We start from the raw sequence: 22,921 nt of genomic DNA, 5'->3' as shown, positions 1-22,921 counted from the left end.
GAAAATGGCTTCCAGCTGTGTTTAACAAAATCTGATGGTGGAGCTGGGCAGTGGCGGTGCACACTTTTAATCCCAGCACTCAGGAGGCAGAGGGAGGTGGATCTCAGTGAGTTCAAGGCCAGCCTGGTCTACAAAGTGAGTTCCAGGACAACACGGGCTATTATACAGAGAAACCCTCTCTTGAGTAAACCAAAAGAAAAAAAAATTAATTGTGAAAGTCAATTTCACTTTTAATTCCATGTGCCTGGAGAAAGGAAAGATAGCTGCACAGGGTTTAGCCTCAGGGAGCTGACTGAAGGCTATGCTTCAGTATGACAGTGAAATGCCAATAGAGGCTTTGGCCTGTGTCATTGCTTGGAAAGACACTTTTGAGTAGTCTAATGCATTGGCAGAAAACCCACAAAGAACAAAATGTTAGATACCAGGAAAGTCTATCCGGTGATGTCATAAAAGAGTGAAATCCACTTGGGGTTGGTTCAAGTGTAAGGAGGGAAAAGAAGTGTGAAGCAGAGTGTACTTATGAGTTGCCTTCTCTTAGACACTTTATAAGTGGGTGGACTTTGGTAGTGCTTCGATACATTTACACCTATAACTATATATAATTTTAAGCATATCATACTTTTTGCATTTTAACAACAGTAGAATTCTGCTAATTTAATAGGAAGTTGATGAGCACTAGTACTCTTTCACCTCTCTATCATCAATGCCAAAGTGGAGCTGCCCAGTGATTTACTGTTGGACAAAGTCGGCGAAGGAGTGGACAGTAGTAATTGCCCAGGAAGAAAGCTAATTCGGAAAGTCTTCATTATTCAAAGAGTGTTGAGAGCTTTTGGTGCATAAGAGGACATCTTAAAGCATGTTCCACGCTGTTGATTCCTTGTCTTAGATGGAGCCAGATTCAAGGTTCTAAAGTTAGGGCTGTATTTTCTTCCCCTCTCTCCTCCAGTTAACAGTTTGCTTTGCTCCAACTAATCTGGAGAGCTGCAGGCAGTCTTGCATAGTTCCTAATTAATTGAAATGAAAAAAAACAATGACAGTGAAATGTTAAATATGTCAATTTAATGGAATGAGTTGAGATTTAATATAAACATGATTTTTTGAGATGTGTGGTATAATTAAGAATTTTATTTTTGAGAGATTAGTTTAAATTATTAACTAAGATAGATAATTGCCATTATTGTGGAAATTTCTTCCACAATGACAATTATGGAGGAAAGCATACATTAAACTTTTCTAGAGAAAAATGATACATCTGCTAATTTGTGTGGACAGATTCATACACAGGATATAGAAACATAAAACATGTAACTGTGCATAATAAATTCAAAATAAAATAAGGGCAATATCTGCTTAGCATAGCATGTCAACTGTGCTCTTTCCTCCTTTGTGCCCGTAGGGCTCTGCGTGCTATTTCCTAAATTTAAAATTGACAAATGCCTGTTCCCTGGAATAGCCAGAGAGCAGGCATCTTGTCAGCAGCTTTCCTTCAGGCGTGGTGACCCAGCTTGGCAACGGAACAGAGAACAGTGCGGTATCTACCATCTGAAATAACAGAGACTTCTGCCTTGGTTACTGGCTCGGATCTCAGTTTCTGCCACTAATGTGATCTATTTCCCCTTTCAAAGAGAATGAAATAGGTAACAACCTCTTGACCTTTTACCAGTATTTTAATGGAAAAAAAGGAAACTCAATATTTAGGAGGAAAATAAAACTGTACTTGTAAATTTAAAAAATGCAGTCCTTTCTTGGAGGCTATGGGGTCTCTTGCTTCTAGGTATAGCACCTTGTAATAAAATTAGAATTTTACTCTAGACTCTGATTTTTTTTCATCCTCCTAGATGCAAAAGTGGTTTTCTCTCTTAGTCCTCCTAGGAGACCATTAACAAAAGCACCACTTTCCTCCCCACTACAGACCTATTGAGTACTGGCTGCCTTCCCCTCCAGAAGGTTCAGGTCATGTTCTGGTGCAACGGTTCTCAACCTTCCTAATGCTATGGTCCTTTAATACAGTTCCTCATGTTATGGTAACCCTGCCCCTACCATAAAATTATTCCATTGCTACTTTATGACTGTAAGTTTCCTACTGTTAAGAATTGTAATGAAAATTTGTAACATATGGGATATTTGATACATAACCCCTGTAGGAGTTATGTCCAACAGATTAAGAACCACTGGCCTAGATGAAGCCCATTTGCCAGGATATGGAGCCCCGCCCACATCTTATTCATACTGAGTTTAAACAAAAGCCACAGTGAATTTCCTTCAGTTTTCAACAATTATAAAATATGCTAATTATTTTTATGTTAAAAGTATGGAAAATATAGCAGTAGTAATGGCAAGTCTCGTAGGTATTCATCTGTTATTCCTTGTTTGTTTGTTTGTTTGTTTTTTACATTAAATATTTTCCACAAAGGGAGGGTCTTGTTGACATATGAATTGGAGACCTTGACAAATAGCTGGTGATCACAGAGCTCTTTATTTCACATTTACAGCTACTGTAGAGGAGTCCTAAGGTGTTCGAGAAAAGGATTTGTAGTTCAGGTTGGAGTTTTAATAGGCCAAATGCCATCTGTCTCTCCAATTTGTAACATTTTATTATTAACAAGCCCAGAAGAAGGAGGAAGTCTATTTCTGTGGTGGGGACAGATTTCTGTCCATCTGTGCCCGCCTTGTCGCATGTCACTTGTACTTTGGATCCGCATGGCTGTGAGGCAGTGGAGTTGGAGGCGAGGTCAGGAGGTGGAGAAGGCTGTCAACGCGTTGTGTGTCCAAGCCTGTGACAACTGCAGACAGCAGCTTCCAGTGCCTCCTGGAGGCCATCGTTCTCCGGGGCCTTGGAGCTGGGCCTTCCCTGATGTAATTTCTCAAGGAGATGTTAACTTTTCCCATTTAAAAATAGGAGACAAAGAGCGTAATCTGTGATGTGACTCTGGTTAATGCCAAGGTCCTTATTAGAATGGCTTAGATTTCAACCTTTAAAAATGTGAACCACTTTATGGTGATTTTCCCCCTTGCTTGTCTTAGTCCCTTTGTAAGATCTGCGTTAAGGGCAGCAGAACACGTGAGAAACTATTTTCTGGGAAAGAGGCTGTCTGTCGGTTAGACACATTGGGATGCAGCTTGCCCACTTTGAGCCCCTTGTGCCTCTTCCCCAAATCTCAGTAACGTCTGATATCTAAGTGCGAGCGTATCTTTCTTTTCCCTAAAGTGCCTATCAAATCGTCGTGGAGCAGCTGCGCCCACATCGGACCAAGCGCGAAGCGGGCGCCATGGAGTGCTACCAGGTGCCAGTCACATACCAGAACGCCCAGAGTGGAGGTGCACCCTATTACTTTGCCGCAGAACTTCCCCCTGGAAATCTTCCTGAGCCTGCCCCCTTCACCGTGGGCGACAACCGGACCTATAAAGGCTTTTGGAACCCTCCCCTGGCTCCCCGCAAAGGATACAACATCTACTTCCAAGCGATGAGCAGTGTAGAGAAGGTGAGATTCCTTTGAGATTTTGATTTTCCCTTGATCTTAAGTAAAGCTGTGGCTATATTTTATAAACACTCAGTCGCATTTGTCAAGGAAAATTGGAAAAAAAAAAAAAGGAAAAGAAAGGGAAATAAAAATGGATGTGTAGTGTCGCTTCTGTTGCCAGCAACGCTACGTGCAAGTTGACAGAAGAGCTGAGGCTGCAAGCCAGCAGCATTTCACAGGATGCCCGTTTCCTAGTAACTACCGCAACTTAACGCCTTCTTCAGGAATGCCCACAGTGCAACTGTGAGCAAAGTGATTTGAAAAGGTGGCTGTGCTGCCTCCGGAACTCCGCCCCCAGTAAATTCCCAGCATTGTTCTGCCGGGCGGCGCTTGCTCAGTAGTGGCTGCCTCAAAAGATTAAATTTACTTCAGGATAAACAGAATACGCATTCCACGGTGGGCTAATAAACCCTTATAAGCTTTTCGGGGGGGGGGGTACAAGCCAAATAGTAAATAACAAGTAACCGCCCTGTGATTACAAAGTAATGGGACGCCTGCAGTCCAGCTGACAGAACCTAAACAGAAGGCTGCCTGCGAAGGCTGGGTGCTGAGCCATTACCAGAGTTGGCTGGGCCTGTCCCTGCCTGCCCCTCCCTTTCCCATTCTGGACACAGTTGTTTTTGAACACGGCTGCTGATCCCAAATGAATATTGAAGAGGAAAGCACAGCAGGGCACGTGGAGAGAAACAACCTAGCCTTTTGCTCTCATGCTGTTTCCCTTTGAAAGACTTTCTCTCCTAAGACTTGTTTTGTTTTTATTTATTTATTTCTATTTTGGACAAGGCGGGTAGGGTAAAGAAAAAAAAAAAAACATGTTGAGAAGAGAAACTTAAACAGCTTCAAATCCAGATGAACACTGACTGGCAATTTTGATGGACTTGAAGCTACCTGAGAAATGGTTGGTTTTTGAATAATTGAGTCCCCAAAGGTGGCACCTGGGAGATGAAATGAAGTGAGTGCCAACCAATTGCACAGGTCAGATCAGCTCTTGGTACAGTTTAATTGGAAGACAACCAATTTGTATTTCTGTAGGAGCCATAAGAACATGAGTATGGCTTTTCCTTGCAAGCTCTATTTGTCTGCCTACAGTGGGGTCAGCGTCTAGTATACGGCAAAGGAAACTTCCCGAGGCCATTTAAATCCATGGCCTCCACGGAGGGGCTGTTCAGAGTTGAAGATGCTCTATGCTTCTCATTTTCCCCCTATAACTCGATTCTTTAGCATCCACACCAACTTGCACTAGTTATTTTTGCTTGCTGTGACAAGATACGTGGCAAGAAGTAATTTAAGAGGTAAAAAGCCTCATTTCAGTTTACAGTTGGGAGTGAAGTCCATGGAGTGGGAGGCAAGGCAGCAAGGGTGGGAAGTGGCTGGCCACATCATTCCTCTGGCAGGAAGCAGAGAGCAGGGAAAGCTCAAAATGCTGGCCTTCCCTTCAGCCTCACCTCCTCTAACCTGGAACCCAAATCCCTTTAGGTAGTGTTTCAATTAACTTATAGATAATACCTCATAGACACGCCCAGAAGTTTGTTTCCATGGTAACGAATTCCATCAAAGTGACTGTCAATATTCACATACACACACACACACACACACACACACACACACACACACACACACATCTTCTAATGTAATTGTCTAACTAGGTTGTTGAAAACAGAGACAAGAGAAAAGTTAGTGACCCAGCCTAAATACAGATAGCACACACGTGGGAGACAGTTCTAGGGTGGAGTTTTTGTCTTCAAAGGGGCAAGAGCTTCCCAGTTAACCCTTGTTAGCCTGTCTGTTGTGTGGCAGGAATGCTGATGAATGCATGTACTTACTACGGTGGATTTTCTCTGACACCTGTTTGGGTGTCAAACAACCCTTTCACAGGGTTCATCTAAGACCATTGGAAAACAGATATTTACATTATGGCTCATTGCAGTATCAAAATGACAGTTATGAAGTAGCAATGAAAATATTTTTATGGTTGGGAGTGACCACACCAGGAGGAACTGTATTAAAGGGCCACAGCAATAGGAAGGCTGAGAACTACTGGTTTAGAATATCTGTAATACAGTTCCTATTGTTGACAAAGAGTTTTAACATTGCTGAGCCTCCCACCTGCAGAGGTTGATAATATACAGAGTCAGCAGACAATGCTCCCCCCTCCCCCAGCCTCTGTCTGGACCTACACAGGAGCATGAAGATCTCTTGCAGCCTACTCCAAAGGTTGGTCACAGTGAAGAAACAAAAATACACATTTCTTTCCCCATGTTTTAATCCTACATACATTTACAGTAACTGCTTGAGAAAGAATAACATCAATTTTGGTTTATTATTTTTCAACATATAAAAGCACTGAAGATAGAGTTATAAGACATCTCTTGAAAACAGCCTCTTTTTCTGGAAAAAACAAAAACAAAAAACAAAAAAAGAATAAAGTAAAACAAATCTTGTTCCTGGTATGTGAAACCTGGCTAGCAGGAGAAGGACAGGACAGAGAAAACAGCATTAGGCAGATCCAAGATTGCATAAAAGCAATTTATTAAGATCCCATGGACAAAAATCTGTCCATACCCCAAGGCAGAAGGAAGGGGTCAATATGCTGAGACCTGTCCAGCTATAATATACCCAGATCTCTTCATAGCATTTGTACCCAGTGTCACCAAAGCAACAACCCAGGTGGCAGTGACCAGAGAAACACACTCCCTTATATGACCTTTGTCCTGTAGGGATCAGGACGTGTGCCAGGAGTGTCTACAGAGCACACTGGCTGTTTTGATTGACGTGGATACAGCAGCCAGTTTTTCTGACTGTCTTTGATGCCTCTTCTTGCTTATCAAGTACTCAGAGATAAACAGAGCTGTGGGGCTGGACACCTGCAATACTATCTCACTTACTCCCGGGAAGACCAAAGGAAAACTCATGGAGGAGGGCTATGCAATAAGAGAGTGTTAGGGAGGGAGGCAGGGACTGAGGGAAGGAGGGAGGGAGGGAGGAGGGAGAGAAAAGGAAAGAAGACAACTGGGAGCTGGAGGCCAGACAATGACTGAAGTAGGTGTCTGAGAGGGAGGCCAGAGTCTTGTATCTCTTTCTACCACACAACATTAGTAATCCTTGTTGCTTCCTCCTTAACAGTTCTGTTTTCTCTGTCTACTTTGGTAATAAGAGGTAAAAAGTATTGAAAAATATTTAGTTGCCCACAGTTAAATTTAAAGGAAAAAAAAAAAAACAGATAAATTCCATTTAACCTACTGTGGAATGTCTTGGTGATCTTTCTAACTATCTTTAGCTCTTTAGTTGTGCCTAGATCCACGTGAGAGTATGTAATGTTCAGGTTTGATCAAAGTCTGAAGCTATCACGTGAAAATTAAATTTGTATTTGATTCTGCTTTGTATTAGCTTTGCAGATACATATTTCTTTCTAATAGCTTAAGAAGCAACAAAAAATGCAAATTAGAAGACCATACAACTCATCTCTGCCATAGCAGCTTGCTTTATTACTAAATGAAACAGATACACACAGCTTTAGAAATTACTAGAAACTTTCCTAAAGTTTTTATTTTAGTTTCAAAACTATTTCCCAAATCTATAGATTGAGAAGAGAACTCCCTTATTATTATACTTTTATAGTCATAATATTATTGTTTAACTCTAAGTGTACCTTCATAATTGTTACAATAATAGTTTGTGAAACAGAATACATTGTCTATTTAGTGGTAATTTTCTTTTGATCTCTGTCTTCCAGGAGACTAAAACCCAGTGTGTACGAATTGCAACAAAAGGTAAGAAGTTTACTTCTTGTTTTTGTTTTTTGTTTTTTGTTTTCAGTTTTTGAGGTTTTTGTTGTTTTGTTTTGTTTTGTTTTTTAACCACATTCATCACATCTTTCCAAAATGAAAGAGTTTTATTCCCTGATTCAGGCCAATTGAATGTGGCATTTCTATTACAGGGTATTTGTATGGGGGGGGGGGCTAGATAAACCCCAGTCAAGTTCTCTGATTCACTTGGGTGTCTTAAAACAAAATGGAGTTCAACCTCCCAGCCACCTTAACCTCAGGAACCTTGTTATGCTAATAAGATGGATTCAGAGACCTTACAGGGGCTTATCCCTGCACTTAGTGCCTGAGAGGTCTTATGCTGCCCATCAGCCTATTAGGAAAAACTAAGCCTTAGCAGTTTGAAACACAAGACACTTACTTCAAAAACCTCTGCTACTTTGTGTGATAGACAGATCAAACATGTTCAGCTACGCTGAGTCCGCACTGTCAGGTGAAGCCTTCATTCACATTTCGTTCTGACTTAAAAGGAACAAAGCTAATTCGGCAGTACATGAGCACTGGTGTGGGAGATCAGCTCCACGGCTTCATCACTGGATGGAAGACATTTTAATTTCTCCTCTTGATTCAACGAATGCCAGGAAATTATGTCTGTGAAGGCTGGCAACCAGAACGCTGCCTGCTGACCCTGCCTACCGTGACTTAGCTGCTTTGATAAGGAAATAAAAAGTATATTATCATCTGTGAATAAGCATTTGACACTTAGCCTGGGGAGAAGTCTCCTGTACCTCTGTGTGCATTATCCATTTACAATTTGACTAGTCCAGCAAGGGAGAGGCCACACTGCTTTGTCTGTTCTCTCAAAGGAAGAAGAGCTGCCTGCATGCATGTTTGTGCCTCCACAGAGGGTTGTCCCTCGGGGAGTTTTGTTGCCATAGTTAGCATTTGATGCACATTTGTGAGTGTAGTTGATTCACTGGGGGTAACAGGGAATAGCCATATTCTGTTTATGTTGGCATCTTTTTCTTTCATCTTTCTCCTCCATCTACCCATCAATCTGCTCAATTAGCATTTGTTTTTCTCTTGATTTGTGCAGGCAATAAACAGTTTTCCCTTGGCTTCTGGGACTAATAAAGAAACTTCACAGATGGGGGGGGAAACCCCTACTAATTCCATGTGGATACTAAGATTCCTCACGATAGTTAAAAGAAAATAATTAAGCAACTCTAGTGGAAGAAAAGGAAAAATATATGCAGAAGGATCTAATGTGCAAACAATTCTTTTATTTTGAGAATTGGGGCTTGTAAGTCACGAGTTAAAAGTTGAAGCGTCCGGAAGTTAGCCGTGGAAAATATTTAGCTATGTGACATCTCTGCTTTTCCAGACTTAAAGATGACCCTAAGAATGCAAAAGGTACTCACATCAGGCTGTCAGAAAGTTCTGTAGGGAGGAAAATGCTGGACTTCTCCGATGGAAAGAGAGAGAAGAGGGGAGGGAGGGGGGAGAAGGGGGGAAGAAAGAAAGGGGAAAAAACTGAAGTGATGTCACGTTCTCATTCACTTGCTTTGCATCAGCTGACTTGCGGTCACTCTGTTACCTTTTGGATAGCAACAAAAATATGAGGAAAAGTGTCCTGGTGTTTATGACTCAGGAAGGTTTATAGGTAGTGGAGTTTGGCCTTAGTGTGTGACACAGGGCATCTGCGAGCAGCCCAGAGGGTGCCTAAGAAGGCTTCCACTTATGTCATTTCCCTTGTTCTTCATCCCAGTGAGCTCTGGTCTTTGGCTGACTGAATGCTGCACTCAGCATGAGAGGGACTCTGGCCTTACATGATCTGATGGTCGACCTTCATCTTGCCTCTTAGTTTTGGCAAGTTGCAAAAGCTCCCTTTACCAAAGGGGAGTAACAAAGTTCCTACCCCTTGTTAGTTTAAAGATTCAGGGAACATATAGGATACTCTTAGTCTCATCTGGGGTCTTCCTTCCACATTTTAAGTTATCTGTGATAAATTATAAACTGAAAATATTAAGTGGAAATTTCCAGAAATAAAAAGTTCATAGATATTTAATTGCATGCCACTGGCAGTAACATAATAAAAAAATTTCACTGCCTGGCTCAACCTTGCCCAGGACCCAAGTCTCCTCTTTGTCCACAGCATTCATGGTGAATATGCCACCCACCTGTCTGGTAACGTGGTAAGCACCTTGGTGTCAGATCACCTATAGTTGTATTGCTCTGCTTATGCTCAAGAAACCCTAGTTTTATTTAATAATGGCTTAAATGTGCAAGCATATTTATGCTATTAGCCATTATAGGATATTCCTATAATTGCCCTATTTCATTTATTATAATTGGTAATGTCTTATATCTAATTTATATTAAATGTTTTCATAGCTATGTACATATAGAAGTAGTATCTACAGAATTTGGTATTGTCTGTGATTTTTCGTTCTTTACTGGAGATCTTGGAACAGATAGAGGGACTATTATATTGTAGATACTACACATGTTAACCACTAACTTCCATCTCCACTATAAAGTGCAATGCTATCCTATCTAACGGACTTCTGTAGAGGCTCACGTAAGAACCTCTATATTTTCCATTACTGTTTTCAGTCTAGAAAATTGCAGTGACAAGTCCCTAAATGAACATATTTTATCTTGCTTCTGGACCACATAAATCATTGTATATCAATATGGAGGGGCAAACATATGAATAATAAAGCAGACTTAAATTAGAGATAGAAATTTTTTGGGAGAAAAGTTGCTTGTGTTTTAATATTTGTAACTATATCTAATCTATGTCTTGCTCTTGATGTTTCACATTTTTCTACCTATGAAAAGCCACATTTAGTAAAGTGACACTGCCTTATGGCCTGAGTGCATACTAAATTAACACTGTGCGTATATGGTGGCCCTTTTCTGGAACTTTTCAGCACTAAAATAAAACTTTTCAGACAAGGCATCTTTAAGACCTCCTTAATGGTCAAAATGATATGACCACACTGCCTAGGAAGGGGCATAAAGAAAGACACTTACCAGTAAAGGACTGACTAGTTAAACAAGTCTGCACTTTTTGTTAAAGTTTGATTAAAACATATATATGAAATGTGTGGGCTTCACTGTTACTATATATTTGAGGTGTGTGGTCTTTGCTGTTATACATGTACATATGGGCTCATGAAACAAGCAAACAAGAAAGGTAACAAAATAATGAGAATTGCATGAGCACGGGTAGAAACAATGCTGGGTCCATAGACAAGTCCATGGCAAGTGGGCGGCTGCTGATGACGCTCAGGGAAACAAAAAGCATTTCACTTCTCAAACAGTGTCAACAAGAGGACAGCCAAGCCAGGAATGGCTGGGCTGACCAGGACAGAAAACCTGTGTGGCATTCCTCGCCGTTCCTCAGACCTAGCTACAAGTACTGAGAAGGAAGGTGGGAACCTGCTTTCCTAAGGTCCTCCTTCATAAATAAGTCAACTTGGCTGAAAAGAGCAGGATTCTCTGGAAATCTGGATAAGTCTCTTTTAAAACCTTCTAGTTGTTGCTTGTATATTTTTTTTTAACTAAACACTTAGTGAAGTTTAATTCTGGGATGCAATAGTCTCATACAGTACTATAGCTCAAGACCAGGCACAAGATGGAAGTCTTATTATGTACAACAAATATTTACTGAATCGGTAATTGAATTTAAATTTGAGGTACATGTTTCTGCTTTAATATTTAATCCAACTGGTTACATACACTACTACCTGCAATTCTGAAAAGCATCAGAGATTTTGTGAGTGTGACAGGTTTCATATGCAGCCGGAGTTGTTTTTATGTTCCTTGAAATGTGTGCATTTATATGATACCTTCCAGTTTACAAAAAAAAAAAAAATCCAAACCTGAGATTCTGTGTGAGTCTACAGTTACTGAGAAATAGAATTTGTAAACTAATGTGTACTAAGGTCATGTAAGTTTTGCTTGAGTGAGTTTTGGCTGGAGTCAGTAATAATGTGTGATCTCTTCGTTCAAATGGCTAGTTGTGTACGTAAGTAGGAAGACAACTTAGATAAGATTCTTCAACTTGGTCACCACCATTCTTACTGTGACTGTCTTCTATGACTTTGTTGGTTTCCAGCATCAAGGTATAGTCTAGTGTTTTAACACAATTTAGATGGTTTGATGTGTTTGAGCAGTATGGCTAAAGGAAATTTCTTATTACTTTGATTCTCTGTGTAGCCATCGTGGTAAAGAGATTAAGATCCTGTTAAGCATCATACAAATGAGTGTTACTTAGCAGCACGAGGGTACATCATTTTTGCTGATGTGAACCTTTCTGACTTCATTTGGATGTAGTGAAATACTAACTGCACCTGAACATAAGACCTCTGAATATTAATTACAAAATTCAAGCTTAATGTTAACAAGGTCCGTTGCTGATTTGTCTTTTCTTAGCATTTAAATTATTCCCCACGTTCGGTGTCAGTTACCCAAATAGCCACGGCATCCCAGGAATATTCTTCATCTAGTTTTCTTTTCTTAAATCACATGAGTATGGGTGTACATGGTTCCTTCATATGTAGATTTCCCATGTCTGCCCCTCAAAAAACTTTTTGTTCACAGACCAGGAAAGACCTTGAACTTTAAAGTCTTGTTCACTCTCTTCCCAGCTCTACTGTAGCCAGAACTCAGATATGTACTTGCTTTCATATTAGAGAGAATACTGTCCACACATGGAAGGTTCGCTTCTTGAGCAGCCTTCATGGGATGCATGTCTGTTCCTTTGTTCTGCTGCCCGATCAGACATGAGTAGGCGAACAGAGTCCCTGCTAGTCAACATTTGACTCTAACTGCATATTCTTGCCATGAATGTTTAGAGATAGCCCCAGCATCTTTGATATTAACTTCTTTCATGAGATGATTTTGACCTGTCACTAGCACCTCCTTAAAAGAGATAGCTCACGTTCACAGCAAAGCCTGTGGAGACAGCGGATGGCATTAAAGCTCCCCAAACCCTCTCTAGTAGCTGCAGAGCAGACACCAATTTAGATACACTGTTGCTGCCAGGACTTTGTTTCTAACCTAGATTAGTGAGGTTTAAGAGGAGAAAGGCACTTTACAAAGAGAGGTTCCTACTTATGCCATAAACATATTTAAACATTAATTTAACAACAAAGTGGGAAAGGGCCAATGGCTTAGACAAGTTGATTGAACACTGACCTTAGGTAATCAGAGGCCATTCTAAAACAACATATTGGTGGATTGTGGTTTCAGTAATGGGTGCAGTCAGAGTCCTCAGTTCAGATAACCTGCTTGAACTTGAGTCATACATATTGTTGATAACTTTTTATAATGTGCATTACCATGTAATGTGCATAGTGTCAAAATCTTAACATAAATGGAAAGGCACTGCTCTTATTCTTTAGGAAGCTGTGGGTTTCCTAGCCACAAGCATAGGAATATAAAGCATTTTAATATAGTTGATATTTTGACTTGCATTCGATAAAGCTCCTCTTTTAGTGTTTAAAAAAAATTCAACCTGAAATATAATACTGTAATGAAGTATTTGTGAGAAACTAAAACTGATAATCCCAATCAGAAAAAAAATCATTAAACTTGGTTAACATATAATTAACTATCTTGAAATGTTCAATAGTTTAGCTTGGTGTGTTGGTTTGTAGCCATAATCCAAGTGCTTGGGAAACAAAGGCAGGAAGATCACCACAACCTCAGGGCCAGCCTGGCCTGTATAGTTAGTACCAGGCCAACATGGGCTCCTGAGTGAGACTTTCTCAACACAAAAAAATCACATCAATAAATTTACAGCAACAAGCACAACAGCAATTTATGAATATAAAATCTATCTAATAAAACATATGAATATAAAATATTAAAACACTTATTAATATAAAATGTATCTCATCAGGAGATAGATAGATAGTAGATGACATGTAGATGATTGATGATAAAGATAATACATTTGTCTCAAGAACTAAAATATGAGAAAACATTCTTTAATAATATTTTATATACTTTTTATTTTTTTAATTATAAGCACGTAATTTCTCCTTTCCCTTTCTTCCTTCCTGCCCCTTTCATATACCTTTCAAGTTCTTGGGTTTTTTGGTTTGTTTTTGTTGTTGTTAATTAACATTACATGCGCGCGCGCGCGCACACACACACACACACACACACACACACGCACACAATTTTGGACATAAATACAACCTGCTCAGTCCTTATAACATTACTGTATTTATATGATTCCAGGGCTTTTGGTATTGGCTTGGATAACCCATTGGGAGGCCCTTCCCTGAGGAAAATCATTTCTCTCACTCAGTATCCTCTAGTTTTTTGTGTACGGTTGAGATCGCACACAGAGCAACGTTAATGTATCCATTGGTGTCATTGTTCAAGTTTTTTGTTTAGCCAGCCCTATTGGTAAGACTTCACTGGTGTAGTCTTTGTAGCATTTCTAGGAGATAGAATTAATCTCAGGGCAAACTTATGTTCTGTTTGCTCTTATAAGCTTTCTGCCCGCTCTTCCACAGTGATCCTGGCCTTAGGTGCTGGATTATGTTAGATGGATCAGTTGAGACTGGGCATGCTACAGTCTCTTGTTCCCTGCATGTCAACTGGTTGTGGGTTTTGCGGGGAAGAGGGAGGGTCTTGTTTGACTGTTTTTTCTAATTGTCTCTATCTTTCACAAGGAGAAGTTTCTCTGAGAGGGGTGAGAACTACAAATATCTGTGGGTAAAAGATTAATATTTATGATGTAGGTAAGAATCACACAAAAATATTTAATCAGTTGTCCAAAGAAATGGGTCTTTTTTTTTTTTTTCTTTTTAAAACTTTCTTGAAGAAGAACACTATGATAGGTAGATCTGGGCCTGAGGGTTCTGCTTGATCTAAGGCACCAACCAAGGACAATACATGCAGTCATCATCAAACCCCTACCCAGATCTAGCCAAGGGACAGAATATTCTCCACAGTTAAGTGGAGACTGCGGACTAACTTTCACACGAACTCTGGTGCCCCATATTTGGCTATGTCCCCTAGATGGGAAGGCCCTATGGCACTTAGAGGAAGGATAGCAGACTACCAAGAAGAGACTTGATACCCTAGCACCATATTCATGGGGAGGAGGTCCCCCTCAGTCACAGTCATAGGGAAGGGGAAATGGGGTGAAAGTGGGAGGGAGGGAGGGAGGATGGGAGGAATGGAAGGATGCATGGGATGGGATAGCAAATGAGATGTAATATGAATTATTTTATTTTTCAATAAAAAATTAAAAAAATAAAACGTTCTTGAAGAAATAAAAGAGAATTGCAAATGTTATATATAAAATCAAAGACATAAAATTAACACATGAAAAATGCCTGGGATGAATCTAGTTGGAACTGAATTCACTCAGAGAGGATCGATCATAAGTGGTAACGTCATGACCCCTACTAGATAAAGAGGAGGGGTACAGGCCTTCGTCTCCTCACAGCCTGCCTCAAAGAGAGAATATTAGCTCATCTGGGTTTCTAAAACATCCTACAAAGGATTTCTTGAAAACATTCTCTAGAACTGTCTGAGGAACAATATCCATTTAGGCTTCTTGCCTTCAGAACAAAATACCTGCTCACACCACCTTTGATTACTAGTTACTCTCTATAGAATCACAGCGTGATTGTGTTTCCCAACGTTCGCACGGGCTTTCACTGTTACTTTATGCTCAGACCTATCTATACAGCTCTGGCATTTATTGTCTTCCTGAACAGATCAATGGAGCCGTTTAAGGACCTGTTCCAAACATGAGAAAATAAAGCAATAGAAAAAGTAAACTAAGCAATAAAACCAAATAATAAGAGGTATGTTATGGGTTGCAGATACATAATATGTAGAAACAGAATTGAAAAAGAGGCTAAAGACGTTTAGGAAGAATATTTGATAGAGTTGGTCCATAAAGACCTGATTTAGGCCTTTCCTGATGAGTTCTTCTTATCCACATTTGATATGACTGACCAGAGCTGAAAACCAGAAACACTGAAGCGCAGTAAGGAAGGAAAAGCCAAGGGAATCTTCACAGAGGTGCTTACAGGTCCCTCAGCTCGTTGTTAAGGTAAGCAGGGAGCTAGATGAAGAAGAAGGAAGTGAGGGTTTCATTCTCACCTTGCCCAGGCTCATCTCAAGCTACACATCAGGATAAAAAAAGACCTGTGTCCTGTTTAATTCACTTTGCCCTGGAAGAGAGCTACTGAGTATTTAGAAAGGCAGTAAGCACTGAGAGGTATGCATGACAACGTGCCACTGCGGCTGAGTACGGAGACCTTGAGTTGACATTAGAGAGCAGTTAGGTTCAGATGGTCAGCAAGTAGCTTGAGGGAGGCACAGTAAATGTGCACATGTGTAGGTGGAGGGCTGGGGCTGAGGAGCAGACACAGCATGATCTGAACAAGGAGGGACAGCCCTAACTTGGGAAGAAGAGTGTCTGTCTATATGGAAGCGGAAGGGGGCAGCGTATCTTGTTTTAGGTTGTCAGAGCCTAGTGGGATAGGGTCATCAGAGAAAGGAGTCGTAAATAGCTTATAATGCCACATACATGGTTTATTAGAGCCCAATACAAAACAAAATCCACCTCTCCACTCATTATGTTAATTTTAAGCCATATTTACACTACAAAAGTAAAACTCATGTTTTCTTCTCCTTTCGTGGGTTGGCATTCTGGGAGTGCTATGGGGCGTATACTTGAAAAGGTGGACAGCAAAGACAGGGAAGAAAAGGGGGAAAGAGAAGGGAAGAGAGATGTGTAGGTGAATGAATACACATCTTTTTGTCTATGTCTTCTGTAGCTGCAGTTCACACAGGATACCCGGGAACAGCACTGCCTTTCCTAAAGTTAAGCTCACCCAGCATCCAAATGTTGGTTTCTACCTACTTACATTATCTAAGGAATGGAAACAACCTGGGCTTCTTCCGGAAATGACTGACGCTAGCCCTGGGGCAGGGGAAGTAGGCAGAGAAAGTGGAATTTTTCATTTCTTTCTTGTCCAGTGAGATGGGTGCTTCTTGTAGCCTGCATGCTTAAGGGCCTCAGGCTTAGGTCTCTACTGGAAGGTGTGTATGTGTGTGTTTTTTTAATTGAAATTGCTTTTATATTTCTTTTAAAATAATAATGTATAGCATTCTAATTCAGTAGACACTAATTTACATGTTTGCAGCTAAGGATTTTTTGTTTATTTAAAATAACATCCTTATAGCATTTTTCTCTTCCCTTTCCTCCCCTTCCACAAGCCTTTCCTTCTGCAGAGAAGACACACACATCACTCTTCCTGTGCATTGTCTGTCCTCTTGTTTTCAAATTTTAATCTGATTAAAGGCTTCATTTTTCATTAATTCAGAGGAAGAAGGCTACAGTAAAGCACATTAATATTAGAGTTTAGACTACAGCCTGGGGAAAATGAAAGATGAAGCCAGTTAGGAAAAATAATTCTAATAAAGGCTCAGGCATTGTCATGGTTTTAAGGAACAACCCGTTAGGCACCAGTGTTTTCATTTGCTCTGCCAAAGTTCTTGACACAGTGAACTTTTTTTTTTTTTAATTTAAAAAGCTAATAGATTTTTAAAGCCTGTATGCTGAAAAACTAGAGTAGACAAAATGCATGGTGTTTCCACAAATGGATTCTAATACTAAATGGTCACTAATTTATTTCTAAGAAATTCTCACCAGTGGCCTACCTGGTCATGGGTTTATGGGTGGAAGGGTGACATTATGCTTATATTTAAATCTGTGCCTGATATGTAACATATATCTATCCATCTTTTAAAACAGATAAATGAGTGAGTGAGTGAGTGAGTGAGTGAGTGAGTGAGTGAGTGAAATGTATTCCATTGTACTGTCTTACAAGATAGTTCTGTTACTCGGTAGACTGAATTAGAATTACTCTTTCCGCTGCTCTGAAGATCATCAGGTATGTTGTAACCAGGCTTTTCACTGGAGACTATTAACAACAATGTCCAGGGTTCTCTTTCTTTTAAGTACACAAAAGACACTAATGGAAACAGAATCTCCACTTTTCCATGTGAATTCTTCCAATCTCAGCTGTTCTGGGGTTGGAATGAAAAAGTGTTGGAAGAAAAATTTTTGACTGAGGTTTTTGTTTTTTTGTTTTTTAAACTGGGAGTAATTTCTTGTCTTCTTTATTTATTAAAAATAGCTTTCCCCCCATATATCATGATTGCAATTTCTTCTTGCTCTACTCCTCCAAGTTCCTCTTCCCCTCCCCTCCCATTCAAACCCACCCATTTCCATCTCTAATAAGAAAACAAACAGGCTTCTAAGAGATAATAGTAAACAGGCTTCTCACACCTAAAGTTTCAATAGGATGTCCTCCCCTCTTACCCACTATCCTGGTAGGTACAGTTTTTCATGGGGACGTACACCTTGGACTAGTGTCTCGATATAAGTGAGTATATACCATTTAGCTCTTTTTGCTTCTGTGTGAACTCACTCATTATGACAATTTCTAGTTCAATCCATTTGTCCACAAATTTTGGAAATTCCTTGTTTTTTAATAGCTGAGTAGTATTCCATAGTGTAAATGTACCACAGTTTCTTTATCCATTCTTCTATAGAGGGACATGTAGGTTGTTTCCAAGTTCTGGCTATTATGAATAAGGCAGCTATGAACATGGTTGAGCATATGTCCCTGTTGTGTAGTAGTACATCCTCTGGGTATATTCCAAGGAGTGGAATAGAGGAAATGGAAGGACCCAGTGGGTCCTGGAAAACTATAGGCGAGTCTGGGCCCTGGGGCCCTCCGCAAACTGTGGCAACAGCCAAGGAAAAAATAGGCAGTAAAAACCTTGAACCCCTACCCGGACTAGCCGATGGACATTCTCCACTGTTGAGTGGAGAAGGAGATCTAACTTTCACACAAACTCTGGTGCCCCATATTTGAACATGTCCCTTGGACGGAGATGCCTGGTGGCACTCAGAGGAAAGATAAGAGGTCACCAAGGAGAGACTTGATACCGTATGAGCATATTCAGGGGGAGGAGGTCCACCTCAGACACAGACTTAGGGGAGGGGAGGGGAGTAGGGGGGAAGTGGGAGGAAGGGAGGAATGGGAGGATACATGGGATGGGCTAACAACTGAGATGTAATATGTATAAATTAATAAAAATGTATTTAAAAAAAAAAGAGATAATAGTAAACAAAACATAATATAATAAGATAAAAAAAAAAACCTTATGCATTGGAATAGGATAAAACAAACAGTAGGAAAAGAAGCCAAGACATGCCATAAGAAACAGATATAGACACAGAGACCCAATATTTCATACACATAGGAGTCCCATAAAAACACTAAACTAAAAGCCATACCATATACATAAAGAACATTCTTGTTAAAAAAAATTGTTTAAAATGACATTTTGAGACAAGAACCATCCAGAGATATTGTTGAGCTTGAAGTCTCTTGCCATCTACTGTGGGGCATGTAGCCTGCCCTTAGTGTGGTTTGTTTGTCCCATGAGACTCCCTTGGAGGAAACCAAATCTTGATTTGCAGGTAGTTATCAATTACACATAACTTCTGTGTTAGGGACGGAGGTGTGTGTCCTCTTCTCCTTTCAGCTCTAGGACCCCATCTTCTGCTGAGCTATGCAAGCTGGCTCCGTCCCTGTGAGTTCATGTGTGCATCAGCCTCGTTGATTTAGAGGGCTGTGTTTTCATGCTGTCTTCCTTCCCCTCCCCCCCTGCTTTGCTCCTGCAAGGTTTCTGCCTCCTTCTCTGCGGGGGTTCCCTCACCCCCTAAGGGGAGGTGTGTTTAGGGGCTGCATTCCAAGTTCTCTCACTCTGCACAATGACTGTAAGTCTCTTCCCTTGTTCCCATCTGCTGCAGGAGGAAGCATCTCTGATGAATTGCTTGAGTTTTTAATTTCATTATTTCTCGTTAATTGTAATGTTTCTAAATCACGAGGAAGACAGTCTGTAAATTTTATACTGTAGAATTTTGTCTTTCATGTGAATACGGGTCACAAGAGAGACCCTTGAGGCGAGCTCGTGACAATAAAAGACCTGAGAAAAATTACAGTCTAGAAACGATTACATTAAAATTGATCAAGTCATGTGACTATGTGCAGTGTTGTATGTCTCCTGTTAGCATGTGTGTGTGTGTGTGTGTGTGTGTGTGTGTGCATGTGTGCGTGCGCACTTAGTGTTGTCTATGTATCCTCCTAAAATGTTATGTATGTGAAATGCTGTATATATGTCTTCCTAACATGTTGAAGACTTGAAAAACAGGAATCATTTCATATGAAAACAATCAGGAAAGTAATGAGTTCTGCTTATAGGCTTTATAGGTCAGCTGAACATTTAGCAACCAAACTGGTGGAAGGCCCAACAGCAAAGTTTTAACTATCAAGTTCCTTGAGTTCTCCCAAGAAGTTTATCCATTTATTCAACAGAACCATAAAAAGTGAATGGATGAGTCAAGCACCGCTTGTGTGTCAGAGTAATTCTAGGCCACAGAATTGGCGTGGGTTCCTTGAAAGAGCTCTTATTTTGGTGAGGAGACCATATTTGTTACATTTCTGTTGCTCTAATTAGATACTATAGCACAGCTTAAGAAAGAATTTTTCCCCTTGTGCTTCTGGGGGGCTAGAGTCCCATAGAATTTTGTCAACAAGGCATGGCAGCAGGATTCAGAGAGATCACATCACAACCGCATACAGGAAGCCAAGAGTGCAAGTAGAGTGTGGGACAAGGCTATAAATCCGTAATGCTCTCCCCAGTGACTACTTTCTCCAAAAAGGCCCCACATCCTATAGCTACCCTAAAGAATGCTACCAACAAGAGACTAAGTGTTCAGACACATCAGTCTATGGAGGACATTTCTCATTCAAATCACAACAGAGACAGAAGCATATACCTGAAATGGAAATAATCCAAATAATTTGAAATTCATGACACATTCACTGAAGACAACAGAATCTGTCTGATGTGGTTTCAAGTGGCTTCTCTAAGTGAAGCTAATTCTGATAGGATTTCAGATAAATCCTGTCTGAAGTGATGTTTGAGCTAAGACTTAAATGAGAAAAGTATATAGAGCCTGTCACATCAATTGCCTGAAAAGCTTACCAAAGAGAAGGGACAGCAAACAAGAGCCCTGGTGCAGAACCAAATGGATATCCAAGGAACAATAGAGCTTATCGGGGCTTGTAGGCCATTTGTGGAGAGCGCGTGTGCCGCTGTACATGTAGAGGAACGCCACAGCAGCATTTAAGTGGAAATTAATTTCCTTCTTGCTTCTACGGATTACTCTGGATGATGCAGAGAATAGATGGCAGTGTCAGCTTGTGTTAAGAAGGACCATGTTGCTAGGAAGGACATTGTGATTCTAAATGTTGGGCATGCTGGTAGCTAGTCCACGGCAGTGGAGATAAGTCTATAGGAAATGTTGAAAGATTAAATTTGCTATATGAAGAACAGGAAAATTAAGGTAGGCAGAGTTTTGAGCAATACAATTAACTGAAAGAGTTTCCTATTTAATTCAGTTGTTTAATATTGTAGAGGAGTTGTCTTTGATATTCATGAGGTATTTCCCTACTGTTTGCACAAGATGAAATTGAAAATGTAGAATTTGAAGGCCTGAGTATATAGTTCAATGGTAGACTGTTCATTCAGCATGTACATGGTCGTGGGTCCAATCGGACGGAAGGAAGGAAGGAAGGAAGGAAGGAAGGAAGTACCTTAGTTTCTTTTCCAACCAACCAAACAAACTTGATAAAAGGAGCTCATGGAGGAAGAATTTATTCCAGCCCATAATTTAAGGGTACAGTGATCATGGTGGGGAAGTCAAGGCAACAGAAACTTGAAGCAGTTGTTCACATTACATCCAGAGTCCAGCAGCAGAGAGCCATGCTTGTGCTCCGTTCATCTTCTCACTTTTCATAAGTCAGGACCCCACGTCCAGAGAGTAGTCCCGCCCACAGGTGAAGCCATGCTTTCCCACGTTAATTAATCCAACCAAGAGAATCCCTCGTAGACACAGTCAGAAGGTAGCTTCAGTCTCAGTCCCACAGAGCTGTGCCCAGACAGTTATCTCCTACATAGTCTGAGATCCCATGAAAATGGCAGTCAACGCTGGGTACCACAGAAAGAATAGCCAGGCCTCAGGCTTGATATATACTAGAGCAGCCATTCTTCATGTGAAAACAGAATCCTGCAGTTTTCAAAGTTCAAAAGTTACTTAAGAATGATATACTCCAAAACCACATCTAGATTATTTTGCAGAAATTTTATGGATTTTTAAGGCCATCTAGACTCGTGTGTGTGTGTGTGTGCGCGCGCGTGCGCGCGCCCTCGCGCATAGGCTAATATACACCACAGCACATATGAGGAGGTCAGAGGGCGACCCTGCTATCTTGTTGTTGTTGTTGTTTGTTAAGGCAGGGTCTTTCTTGTTTATGCTGCAGGCACACAGAAGCTTTGGATCAGTTCTGTCTCTGCTTCCCATCCTCCCTCAGTGCTTTCTGATTACAGCCAGCATGCCTAGCTTTCTGGGAATTGAACTCAAGTTGTCAGGATTGCACAACAAATGTTTTTACCTGATGAGCCATGTCCCTGTGGCCCTGATTTATTGTTATAATAAACTATTTCTCAAGTAGAAAATAATGTTTACATATGCAAATTGGTTTGCTCAAAACAATAATATGTTCACTTAAGTTTTACTATTAAGTACATTTGAAATTGTGAGGGGGAGTTACTACAGTGACAGCATCAGTTGTAACTTAATATGTTGAAAGTGAGCAAAAGAGTAATATTTAAGTATATAGTGTTCATAAATTGCTTCTGTCACACTTGTCCTCTGATTTCAAGTTTACCACATGAAATCTATATTTGTTTATGGTCTTTACAATAAAAAGTAAAGATAATATCAGTAAGAAGTAAATTTTAACTTAAAAACAATAACATATGTATATTACAAAAAGATTTTATGCTAATTATTTAGAACTCCTGACCTAAGTTAGTGCCTTCTTATTCTGACGAGAAGATTAGTGTTTGCTGATGATTTGGTTTACTTGGGTAATGCAAATTATTGGTCTTGTGGGAACTGACATAAATTCTATTCAGTGTATTCATATACCACATTCATTACATAAGATGTGCCACGATTATTAATTCAAATGTTATATATCTTCAGTGTCAACCTTCATATCAACCAGGTCAATACTATCAAAGTGGTCCAGCTAACACTCACTTTTTTCAAGTAATTAAAGAACAATCTGGAGACTTGTGTTACCATGAAACCCGTGGTGCTGTTTGTTCATTGGAGAGAATTTTTAACACAGAGTGTTTCATTCGAACCAGAAGTCCAAATCTAAATTCAGTTCAATTTTAGGAATGTTGCCTTAAGTGACTAGTGGGACGGAAATAACTTTACAACTGGAATAGATGCTTAATGACAGAGCAGAAATGGCAAAATTCGGGAGGTAACATTTCTCCTCCCACAATCCTGTTTGAAGGCATCACTCAAAACTGAAACAGTTAGCATGAACTCCTATTGTATCCAAATAGACTAAATTGGTCACACAAGTGATAGTCTAATGCCACATGTATGTGATCTTCTGTAGCAAAATGGCCATTGACTGCTGTGGG

General features: G+C 40.2%; 1 protein-coding gene across 10 annotated transcripts in view; it reads left to right on the top strand.

Moving 5' to 3' along the window:
- The window catches only part of PTPRK (protein tyrosine phosphatase receptor type K), a 516,193-nt gene that overhangs the window by 410,559 nt on the left and 82,713 nt on the right, over positions 1–22,921 (top strand). For all 10 annotated transcript variants that reach the window (XM_084775132.1, XM_084775130.1, XM_084775139.1 and 7 more), the window contains exons 12-13: positions 3,209–3,482; positions 7,255–7,291. In XM_084775132.1, coding sequence (XP_084631258.1) covers positions 3,209–3,482; positions 7,255–7,291 — 311 coding nt within the window. The remainder of the gene's footprint in view (positions 1–3,208; positions 3,483–7,254; positions 7,292–22,921) is intronic.

Source organism: Acomys minous (assembly GCF_964271855.1).
Source record: "Acomys minous genome assembly, chromosome: 3".
Lineage (NCBI taxonomy): Eukaryota > Metazoa > Chordata > Mammalia > Rodentia > Muridae > Acomys > Acomys minous.
This window is presented reverse-complemented; position numbering and strand designations above follow the sequence as displayed.